At 58.4% G+C, this 12,277-nt stretch overlaps 1 protein-coding gene across 1 annotated transcript in view; it reads right to left on the minus strand.

Moving 5' to 3' along the window:
- RPRD1A (regulation of nuclear pre-mRNA domain containing 1A) overlaps positions 1–12,277 on the minus strand; it is a 123,269-nt gene that overhangs the window by 26,771 nt on the left and 84,221 nt on the right. Inside the window, exon 6 of the mRNA XM_068238464.1 lies at positions 11,465–11,640. Within this exon, the coding sequence (XP_068094565.1) occupies positions 11,465–11,640 (176 nt within the window). The remainder of the gene's footprint in view (positions 1–11,464; positions 11,641–12,277) is intronic.

Here is a 12,277-nt window from a genome sequence, read left to right on the forward strand (position 1 = left end):
CCTGCTGATCCAGAGGATGGTACAACACCAGCCTGCTCCCTCACATATCCCTGCTGATCCAGGGGAAGGCACAACACCAGCCTGCTCCCTCACATATCCCTGCTGATCCAGAGGAAGGCACAACACCAGCCTGCTCCCTCACATATCCCTGCTGATCCAGAGGAAGGCACAACACCAGCCTGCACCCTCACATATCCCTGCTGATCCAGAGGAAGGCACAACACCAGCCTGCACCCTCACATATCCCTGCTGATCCAGAGGAAGGCACAACACCAGCCTGCTCCCTCACATATCCCTACTGATCCAGAGGAAGGCACAACACCAGCCTGCTCCCTCACATATACCTGCTGATCCAGAGGAAGGCACAACACCAGCCTGCTCCCTCACATATCCCTGCTGATCCAGAGGAAGGTACAGCACCAGCCTGCACCCTCACATATTCCTGCTGATCCAGAGGAAGGCACAACACCAGCCTGCACCCTCACATATCCCTGCTGATCCAGAGGAAGGTACAGCACCAGCCTGCTCCCTCACATATCCCTGCTGATCCAGAGGAAGGCACAACACCAGCCTGCTCCCTCACATATCCCTACTGATCTAGAGGAAGGCACAACACCAGCCTGCACCCTCACATATCCCTGCTGATCCAGAGGAAGGCACAACACCAGCCTGCACCCTCACATATCCCTGCTGATCCAGAGGAAAGCACAACACCAGTCTGCTCCCTCACATATACCTGCTGATCCAGAGGAAGGCACAACACCAGCCTGCTCCCTCACATATCCCTGCTGATCCAGAGGAAGGCACAACACTAGCCTCCACCCCCACATATCCCTGCTGATCCAGAGGAAGGCACAACACCAGCCTGCTCCCTCACATATCCCTGTTGATCCAGAGGAAGTCACAACACCAGCCTGCTCCCTCACATATCCCTGCTGATCCAGAGGAAGGCACAACACCAGCCTGCACCCTCACATATCCCTGCTGATCCAGAGGAAGGCACAACACCAGCCTGCTCCCTCACATATCCCTGCTGATCCAGAGGAAGGTACAACACCAGCCTGCTCCCTCACATATCCCTGCTGATCCAGAGGAAGGCACAACACCAGCCTGCTCCCTCACATATCCCTGCTGATCCAGAGGAAGGCACAACACCAGCCTGCTCCCTCACATATCCCTGCTGATCCAGAGGAAGGCACAACACCAGCCTGCACCCTCACATATTCCTGCAGATCCAGAGGAAGGCACAACACCAGCCTGCTCCCTCACATATCCCTGCTGATCCAGAGGAAGGTACAACACCAGCCTGCACCCTCACATATCACTGCTGATCCAGAGGAAGGCACAACACCAGCCTGCTCCTCCCATATCCCTGCTGATCCAGAGGAAGGCACAATACCAGCCTGCACCCTCACATATCCCTGGTGATCCAGAGGATGGTACAACACCAGCCTGCTCCCTCACATATCCCTGCTGATCCAGAGGAAGGTACAACACCAGCCTGCACCCTCACATATCCCTGCTGATCCAGAGGAAGCCACAACACCAGCCTGCACCCTCACATATCCCTGCTGATCCAGAGGAAGGTACAACACCAGCCTGCACCCTCACATATCCCTGCTGATCCAGAGGAAGCCACAACACCAGCCTGCTCCCTCACATATCCCTGCTGATCCAGAGGAAGCCACAACACCAGCCTGCTCCCTCACATATCCCTGCTGATCCAGAGGAAGGTACAGCACCAGCCTGCACCCTCACATATTCCTGCTGATCCAGAGGAAGGCACAACACCAGCCTGCACCCTCACATATCCCTGCTGATCCAGAGGAAGGTACAGCACCAGCCTGCTCCCTCACATATCCCTGCTGATCCAGAGGAAGGCACAACACCAGCCTGCTCCCTCACATATCCCTACTGATCTAGAGGAAGGCACAACACCAGCCTGCACCCTCACATATCCCTGCTGATCCAGAGGAAGGCACAACACCAGCCTGCACCCTCACATATCCCTGCTGATCCAGAGGAAAGCACAACACCAGTCTGCTCCCTCACATATACCTGCTGATCCAGAGGAAGGCACAACACCAGCCTGCTCCCTCACATATCCCTGCTGATCCAGAGGAAGGCACAACACTAGCCTCCACCCCCACATATCCCTGCTGATCCAGAGGAAGGCACAACACCAGCCTGCTCCCTCACATATCCCTGTTGATCCAGAGGAAGTCACAACACCAGCCTGCTCCCTCACATATCCCTGCTGATCCAGAGGAAGGCACAACACCAGCCTGCACCCTCACATATCCCTGCTGATCCAGAGGAAGGCACAACACCAGCCTGCTCCCTCACATATCCCTGCTGATCCAGAGGAAGGTACAACACCAGCCTGCTCCCTCACATATCCCTGCTGATCCAGAGGAAGGCACAACACCAGCCTGCTCCCTCACATATCCCTGCTGATCCAGAGGAAGGCACAACACCAGCCTGCTCCCTCACATATCCCTGCTGATCCAGAGGAAGGCACAACACCAGCCTGCACCCTCACATATTCCTGCAGATCCAGAGGAAGGCACAACACCAGCCTGCTCCCTCACATATCCCTGCTGATCCAGAGGAAGGTACAACACCAGCCTGCACCCTCACATATCACTGCTGATCCAGAGGAAGGCACAACACCAGCCTGCTCCTCCCATATCCCTGCTGATCCAGAGGAAGGCACAATACCAGCCTGCACCCTCACATATCCCTGGTGATCCAGAGGATGGTACAACACCAGCCTGCTCCCTCACATATCCCTGCTGATCCAGAGGAAGGTACAACACCAGCCTGCACCCTCACATATCCCTGCTGATCCAGAGGAAGCCACAACACCAGCCTGCACCCTCACATATCCCTGCTGATCCAGAGGAAGGTACAACACCAGCCTGCACCCTCACATATCCCTGCTGATCCAGAGGAAGCCACAACACCAGCCTGCTCCCTCACATATCCCTACTGATCTAGAGGAAGGCACAACACCAGCCTGCACCCTCACATATCCCTGCTGATCCAGAGGAAGGCACAACACCAGCCTGAACCCTCACATATCCCTGCTGTTCCAGAGGAAGGCACAACACCAGCCTGCTCCCTCACATATCCCTGCTGATCCAGAGGAAGGCACAACACCAGCCTGCACCCTCACATATGTCTGCTGATCCAGAGGAAGTTACAACACCAGCCCGCTCCCTCACATATCCCTGCTGATCCAGAGGAAGGCACAACACCAGCCTGCACCCTCACATATCCCTGCTGATCCAGAGGAAGGCACAACACCAGCCTGCACCCTCACATATCCCTGCTGATCCAGAGGAAGGCACAACACCAGCCTGCTCCCTCACATATCCCTGCTGATCCAGAGGAAGGCACAACACCAGCCTGCACCCTCACATATCCCTGCTGATCCAGAGGAAGGTACAACACCAGCCTGCACCCTCACATATCCCGGCTGATCCAGAGGAAGGCACAACACCAGCCTGCCCCCTCACATATCCCTGCTGATCCAGAGGAAGGCACAACACCAGCCTGCACCCTCACATATCCCTGCTGATCCAGAGGAAGTCACAACACCAGCCTGCTCCTCCCATATCCCTGCTGATCCAGAGGAAGGCACAATACCAGCCTGCACCCTCACATATCCCTGCTGATCCAGAGGATGGTCCCTCACATATCCCTGCTGATCCAGAGGAAGGCACAACACCAGCCTGCTCCCTCACATATCCCTGCTGATCCAGAGGAAGGCACAACACCAGCCTGCTCCCTCACATATCCCTGCTGATCCAGAGGAAGGCACAACACCAGCCTGCACCCTCACATATTCCTGCAGATCCAGAGGAAGGCACAACACCAGCCTGCTCCCTCACATATCCCTGCTGATCCAGAGGAAGGTACAACACCAGCCTGCACCCTCACATATCCCTGCTGATCCAGAGGAAGCCACAACACCAGCCTGCACCCTCACATATCCCTGCTGATCCAGAGGAAGGTACAGCACCAGCCTGCACCCTCACATATTCCTGCTGATCCAGAGGAAGGCACAACACCAGCCTGCACCCTCACATATCCCTGCTGATCCAGAGGAAGGTACAGCACCAGCCTGCTCCCTCACATATCCCTGCTGATCCAGAGGAAGGCACAACACCAGCCTGCTCCCTCACATATCCCTACTGATCTAGAGGAAGGCACAACACCAGCCTGCACCCTCACATATCCCTGCTGATCCAGAGGAAGGCACAACACCAGCCTGCACCCTCACATATCCCTGCTGATCCAGAGGAAGGCACAACACCAGTCTGCTCCCTCACATATACCTGCTGATCCAGAGGAAGGCACAACACCAGCCTGCTCCCTCACATATCCCTGCTGATCCAGAGGAAGGCACAACACTAGCCTCCACCCCACATATCCCTGCTGATCCAGAGGAAGGCACAACACCAGCCTGCTCCCTCACATATCCCTGTTGATCCAGAGGAAGTCACAACACCAGCCTGCTCCCTCACATATCCCTGCTGATCCAGAGGAAGGCACAACACCAGCCTGCACCCTCACATATCCCTGCTGATCCAGAGGAAGGCACAACACCAGACTGCTCCCTCACATATCCCTGCTGATCCAGAGGAAGGTACAACACCAGCCTGCTCCCTCACATATCCCTGCTGATCCAGAGGAAGGCACAACACCAGCCTGCTCCCTCACATATCTCTGCTGATCCAGAGGAAGGCACAACACCAGCCTGCTCCCTCACATATCCCTGCTGATCCAGAGGAAGGCACAACACCAGCCTGCACCCTCACATATTCCTGCAGATCCAGAGGAAGGCACAACACCAGCCTGCTCCCTCACATATCCCTGCTGATCCAGAGGAAGGTACAACACCAGCCTGCACCCTCACATATCACTGCTGATCCAGAGGAAGGCACAACACCAGCCTGCTCCTCCCATATCCCTGCTGATCCAGAGGAAGGCACAATACCAGCCTGCACCCTCACATATCCCTGCTGATCCAGAGGATGGTACAACACCAGCCTGCTCCCTCACATATCCCTGCTGATCCAGAGGAAGGTACAACACCAGCCTGCACCCTCACATATCCCTGCTGATCCAGAGGAAGCCACAACACCAGCCTGCACCCTCACATATCCCTGCTGATCCAGAGGAAGGTACAACACCAGCCTGCACCCTCACATATCCCTGCTGATCCAGAGGAAGCCACAACACCAGCCTGCACCCTCACATATCCCTGCTGATCCAGAGGAAGGCACAACACCAGCCTGAACCCTCACATATCCCTGCTGTTCCAGAGGAAGGCACAACACCAGCCTGCTCCCTCACATATCCCTGCTGATCCAGAGGAAGGCACAACACCAGCCTGCACCCTCACATATCTCTGCTGATCCAGAGGAAGTTACAACACCAGCCCGCTCCCTCACATATCCCTGCTGATCCAGAGGAAGGCACAACACCAGCCTGCACCCTCACATATCCCTGCTGATCCAGAGGAAGGCACAACACCAGCCTGCACCCTCACATATCCCTGCTGATCCAGAGGAAGGCACAACACCAGCCTGCTCCCTCACATATCCCTGCTGATCCAGAGGAAGGCACAACACCAGCCTGCACCCTCACATATCCCTGCTGATCCAGAGGAAGGTACAACACCAGCCTGCACCCTCACATATCCCTGCTGATCCAGAGGAAGGCACAACACCAGCCTGCCCCCTCACATATCCCTGCTGATCCAGAGGAAGGCACAACACCAGCCTGCACCCTCACATATCCCTGCTGATCCAGAGGAAGGTACAACACCAGCCTGCACCCTCACATATCCCTGCTGATCCAGAGGAAGGCACAACACCAGCCTGCTCCCTCACATATCCCTGCTGATCCAGAGGAAGGCACAACACCAGCCTGCTCCCTCACATAACCCTGCTGATCCAGAGGAAGGCACAACACCAGCCTGCTCCCTCACATATCCCTGCTGATCCAGAGGAAGGCACAACACCAGCCTGCACCCTCACATATCACTGCTGATCCAGAGGAAGGCACAACACCAGCCTGCTCCCTCACATATCCCTGCTGATCCAGAGGAAGGCACAACACCAGCCTGCACCCTCACATATCCCTGCTGATCCAGAGGAAGGTACACCACCAGCCTGCACCCTCACATATCCCTGCTGATCCAGAGGAAGACACAACACCAGCCTGCACCCTCACATATCCCTGCTGATCCAGAGCAAGGCACAACACCAGCCTGCTCCCTCACATATCCCTGCTGATCCAGAGGAAGGTACAACACCAGCCTGTCCCCTCACATATCCCTGCTGATCCAGAGGAAGGCACAACACCAGCCTGTCCCCTCACATATCCCTGCTGATCCAGAGGAAGGCACAACACCAGCCTGCTCCCTCACATATCCCTGCTGATCCAGAGGAAGGCACAACACCAGCCTGCACCCTCACATATGCCTGCAGGTGTGAGCTGGTGGTGGGCTGGCAGGGGTTCCGGGGCTCAGGGGATACAGATCAGTGGGCTCCATGCTAGTGTGCAGCTGTAAGCTGGTGATGGGCTGGCAGGGGTCCCGGGCTCAGGGGATACAGATCAGTGGGCTCCATGCTAGTGCACAGGTGTGAGCTGGTGAGGGGCTGGCAGGGGTCCGGGGCTCAGGGGATACAGATCAGTGGGCTCCATGCTAGTGTGCAGGTGTGAGCTGGTGGTGGGATGGCAGGGGTCCCGGGGCTCAGGGGATACAGATCAGTGGGCTCCATGCTAGTGTGCAGGTGTGAGCTGGTGACTGGCTGGCAGGGGTCCCGGGCTCAGGGGATACAGATCAGTGGGCTCCATGCTCGTGTGCAGGTGTGAGAAGGTGAAAGGCTGGCTGGGGTCCGGGGCTCAGGGGATACAGATCAGTGGGCTCCATGCTAGTGTGCAGGTGTGAGCTGGTGGTGGGCTGGCAGGGGTCCGGGGGCTCTGGGGATACAGATCATTGGCTCCATGCTAGTGTGCAGGTGTGAGCTGGTGGTGGGCTGGCAGGGGTTCTAGGCGCAGGGGATACAGATCAGTGGGCTCCATGCTAGTGTGCAGGTGTGAGCCGGTGGTGGGCTGGCTGGGATCCGGGGCTCAGGGGATACAGATCAGTAGGCTCCATGCTAGTGTGCAGTTGTGAGCAGGTGACAGGCTCGGGTCCGGGGCTCAGGGGACACAGATCAGTGGGCTCCATGCTAGTGTGCAGGTGTGAGCTGGTGACAGGCTGGGGTCCGGGGGCTCTGGGGATACAGATCATTGGCTCCATGCTAGTGTGCAGGTGTGAGCTGGTGGTGGGCTGGCAGGGGTTCTAGGCGCAGGGGATACAGATCAGTGGGCTCCATGCTAGTGTGCAGGTGTGAGCCGGTGGTGGGCTGGCTGGGATCCGGGGCTCAGGGGATACAGATCAGTAGGCTCCATGCTAGTGTGCAGTTGTGAGCAGGTGACAGGCTGGGGTCCGGGGCTCAGGGGACACAGATCAGTGGGCTCCATGCTAGTGTGCAGGTGTGAGCTGGTGACAGGCTGGGGTCCGGGGCTCAGGGGATACAGATCAGTGGGCTCCATGCTAGTGTGCAGGTGTGAGCTGGTGGCTGGCAAGGGTCACGGGTTCAGGGGATACAGATCAGTGGGCTCCATGCTAGTGTGCAGGTGTGAGCAGGTGACAGCCTGACAGGGGTCCCGGGCTCAGGGGATACAGATCAGTGGGCTCCATGCTAGTGTGCAGGTGTGAGCAGGTTACAGGATGGCAGGGTCCCGGGGCTCAGGGGATACAGATCAGTGGGCTCCATGCTAGTGTGCAGGTGTGAGCTGGTGGTCGGCTGGCAGGGGTCCCGGGTTTAGGGGATACAGATCAGTGGGCTCCATGCTAGTGTGCAGGTGTGAGCTGGTGACTGGCTGGCAGGGGTCACGGGTTCAGGGGATACAGATCAGTGGGCTCCATGCTAGTGTGCAGGTGTGAGCAGGTGACTGGCTGGCAGGGGTCACGGGCTCAGGGGATACAGATCAGTGGGCTCCATGCTAGTGTGCAGGTGTGAGCTGGTGGTGGGCTGGCAGGGGTCCCGGGCTCAGGGGATACAGATCAGTGGGCTCCATGCTAGTGTGCAGGTGTGAGCTGGTGGTGGGCTGGCAGGGTTCTGGGGCTTAGGGGATACAGATCAGTGGGCTCCATGCTAGTGTGCAGGTGTGAGCTGGTGGTGGGCTGGCAGGGTTCTGGGGCTCAGGGGACACAGATCAGTGGGCTCCATGCTAGTGTGCAGGTGTGAGCTATTGACAGGCTGGGGTCCCGGGGCTCAGGGGATACAGATCAGTGGGCTCCATGCTAGTGTGCAGGTGTGAGCTGGTGACTGGCTGGCAGGGGTCACGGGTTCAGGGGATACAGATCAGTGGGCTCCATGCTAGTGTGCAGGTGTGAGCAGGTGACTGGCTGGCAGGGGTCACGGGCTCAGGGGATACAGATCAGTGGGCTCCATGCTAGTGTGCAGGTGTGAGCTGGTGGTGGGCTGGCAGGGTTCTGGGGCTCAGGGGATACAGATCAGTGGGCTCCATGCTAGTGTGCAGGTGTGAGCTGGTGACAGGCTGGGGTCCCGGGGCTCAGGGGATACAGATCAGTGGGCTCCATGCTAGTGTGCAGGTGTGAGCTGGTGATTGGCTGGCAGGGGTCCCGGGCTCAGCGGATACAGATCAGTGGGCTCCATGCTAGTGTGCAGGTGTGAGCTGGTGAGGGGCTGGCAGGGATCTGGGGCTCAGGGGATACAGATCAGTGGGCTCCATGCTAGTGTGCAGGTGTGAGCTGGTGGTGGGCTGGCAGGGGTCCCGGGCTCAGGGGATACAGATCAGTGGGCTCCATGCTAGTGCACAGGTGTGAGCTGGGGACTGGCTGGCAGGGGTCACGGGCTCAGGGGATACAGATCAGTGGGCTCCATGCTAGTGTGCAGGTGTGAGCTGGTGGTGGGCTGGCAGGGTTCTGGGGCTCAGGGGATACAGATCAGTGGGCTCCATGCTAGTGCACAGGTGTGAGCTGGTGATTGGCTGGCAGGGGTCCCGGGCTCAGCGGATACAGATCAGTGGGCTCCATGCTAGTGTGCAGGTGTGAGCAGGTTACAGGCTGGCAGGGGTTCCGGGGCTCAGGGGATACAGATCAGTGGGCTCCATGCTAGTGTGCAGGTGTGAGCTGGTGAGGGGCTGGCAGGGGTCCCGGGGCTCAGGGGATACAGATCAGTGGGCTCCATGCTGGTGTGCAGGTGTGAGCTGGTGACAGGCTGGGGTCCCGGGGCTCAGGGGATACAGATCAGTGGGCTCCATGCTAGTGTGCAGGTGTGAGCTGGTGATTGGCTGGCAGGGGTCCCGGGCTCAGCGGATACAGATCAGTGGGCTCCATGCTAGTGTGCAGGTGTGAGCTGGTGAGGGGCTGGCAGCGATCTGGGGCTCAGGGGATACAGATCAGTGGGCTCCATGCTAGTGTGCAGGTGTGAGCTGGTGGTGGGCTGGCAGGGGTCCGGGGGCTCAGGGGATACAGATCAGTGGGCTCCATGCTAGTGTGCAGGTGTGAGCTGGTGGTGGGCTGGCAGGGGTCCAGGGCTCTGGGGATACAGATCAGTGGGCTCCATGCTAGTGTGCACGTGTGAGCTGGTGACTGGCTGGCAGGGGTCCCGGGCTCAGGTGACACAGATCAGTGGGCTCCATGGTAGTGCACAGGTGTGAGCTGGTGGTGGGCTGGCAGGGGTCCCGGGCTCAGGGGATACAGATCAGTGGGCTCCATGCTAGTGTGCAGGTGTGAGCTGGTGATAGGCTGGCAGGGGTCCCGGGCTCAGGGGATACAGATCAGTGGGCTCCATGCTAGTGCACAGGTGTGAGCTGGTGAGGGGCTGGCAGGGGTTCCGGGGCTCAGGGGATACAGATCAGTGGGCTCCATGCTAGTGTGCAGGTGTGAGCTGGTGATAGGCTGGCAGGGGTCCCGGGCTCAGGGGATACAGATCAGTGGGCTCCATGCTAGTGTGCAGATGTGAGCTGGTGAGGGGCTGGCAGGGGTTCCGGGGCTCAGGGGATACAGATCAGTGGGCTCCATGCTAGTGTGCAGGTGTGAGCTGGTGAGGGGCTGGCAGGGGTCCCGGGCTCAGGGGATACAGATCAGTGGGCTCCATGCTAGTGTGCAGGTGTGAGCTGGTGATAGGCTGGCAGGGGTCCCGGGCTCAGGGGATACAGATCAGTGGGCTCCATGCTAGTGCACAGCTGTGAGCTGGTGACTGGCTGGCAGGGGTCCCAGGCTCAGAGGATACAGATCAGTGGGCTCCATGCTAGTGTGCAGGTGTGAGCTGGTGGTGGGCTGGCAGGGGTCACGGGCTCAGGGGATACAGATCAGTGGGCTCCATGCTAGTGTGCAGGTGTGAGCCGGTGAGGGGCTGGCAGGGGTCCCAGGGCTCAGGGGATACAGATCAGTGGGCTCCATGCTAGTGTGCAGGTGTGAGCTGGTGGTGGGCTGGCAGGGGTCCGGGGCTCAGGAGATACAGATCAGTGGGCTCCATGCTAGTGTGCAGATGTGAGGAGGTGATTGGCTGGCAGGGGTCCCGGGGCTCAGGGGATACAGATCAGTGGGCTCCATGCTAGTGCACAGGTGTGAGCTGGTGATTGGCTGGCAGGGTTCTGGGGCTTAGGGGATACAGATCAGTGGGCACCATGCTAGTGTGCAGGTGTGAGCCGTGAGGGGCTGGCAGGGGTCTGGGGCTCAGGGGATACAGATCAGTGGGCTCCATGCTAGTGTGCAGGTGTGAGCTGGTGGTGGGCTGGCAGGGTTCTGGGGCTCAGGGGATACAGATCAGTGGGCTCCATATTAGTGTGCAGGTGTGAGCAGGTGACAGGCTGGCAGGGGTCCCGGGCTCAGGGGATACAGATCAGTGGGCTCCATACTAGTGCACAGGTGTGAGCCGGTGACTGGCTGGCAGGTATCTCAGGCTCTGGGGATACAGATCAGTGGGCTCCATACTAGTGCACAGGTGTGAGCAGGTGACAGGCTGGCAGGGGTCCCGGGCTCAGGGGATACAGATCAGTGGGCTCCATGCTAGTGTGCAGGTGTGAGCTGGTGGTGGGCTTGCAGGGGTCCGGGGCTCTGGGGATACAGATCAGTGGGCTCCATGCTGGCAGAGGAATGCCGCCTGCAGTAGGACTCTTCCAGCTGACCACGCTGCACTACACAACTCTGCCTGAAGCTACTAGCACCCGCAACACATAGCAGATGATCATGCAGGTTACATGTGACTGAGAGCACAACCCCTGCAGAACCCGGTGATAATATACTGGTCTCCATAGGGGGAGACAGCCTTTCTGGGGGGAGGGGGGGGGTGTTGGTATTTAGTGGCTGTAGGCCACGGTCTTCCTATCTCGTAGTGCCGCAAGTGAGGATAAGAAATATACTGACCTCCAGCTGCTGCTCCTTCTCCTCCAGCACCTCCGTCTGACAGCGCAGGAAGTCTGAAAGCATGCGGGTCAGCTGCTTGCGATCGTCTATTTCTGCAGCCAGTCTGCCGTTGTAATCGGCCAGCAGCATGCAGGCGTCATCCACCATCTTCGTCAGCTGATCTCCAGACGTCTTATCTGCGAGGCAAGGACAGACACATGAGGAGAGGACAGACACATGAGACAAGGAAAGACACATGAGGAGAGGATAGCCACATGAGGAGAGGACAGACACATGAGGCGAGGACAGACACATGAGGCGAGGACAGACACATGAGGAGAGGACAGCCACATGAGGCGAGGACAGACACATGAGGAGAGGACAGACACATGAGGCGAGGACAGACACATGAGGCGAGGACAGACACATGAGGCGAGGACAGACACATGAGGAGATGACAGACACATGAGGCGAGGACAGACACATGAGGCGAGGACAGACACATGAGGCGAGGACAGACACATGAGGCGAGGACAGACACATGAGGAGAGTACAGACACATGAGGAGAGGACAGACACATGAGGCAAGGACAGACACATGAGGAGAGGACAGCCACATGAGGAGAGGACAGACACATGAGGAGAGGACAGCCACATGAGGAGAGGACAGACACATGAGGAGAGGACAGCCACATGAGGAGAGGACAGACACATGAGGAGAGGACAGCCACATGAGGAGAGGACAGACACATGAGGAGAGGACAGACACATGAGGAGAGGACAGACACATGAGGAGAGGACAGACACATGAGGAGAGGACAGACACATGAGGAG

The sequence above is a fragment of the Hyperolius riggenbachi genome, chromosome 5 (assembly GCF_040937935.1).
Source record: "Hyperolius riggenbachi isolate aHypRig1 chromosome 5, aHypRig1.pri, whole genome shotgun sequence".
NCBI classification, from domain to species: Eukaryota; Metazoa; Chordata; class Amphibia; order Anura; family Hyperoliidae; genus Hyperolius; species Hyperolius riggenbachi.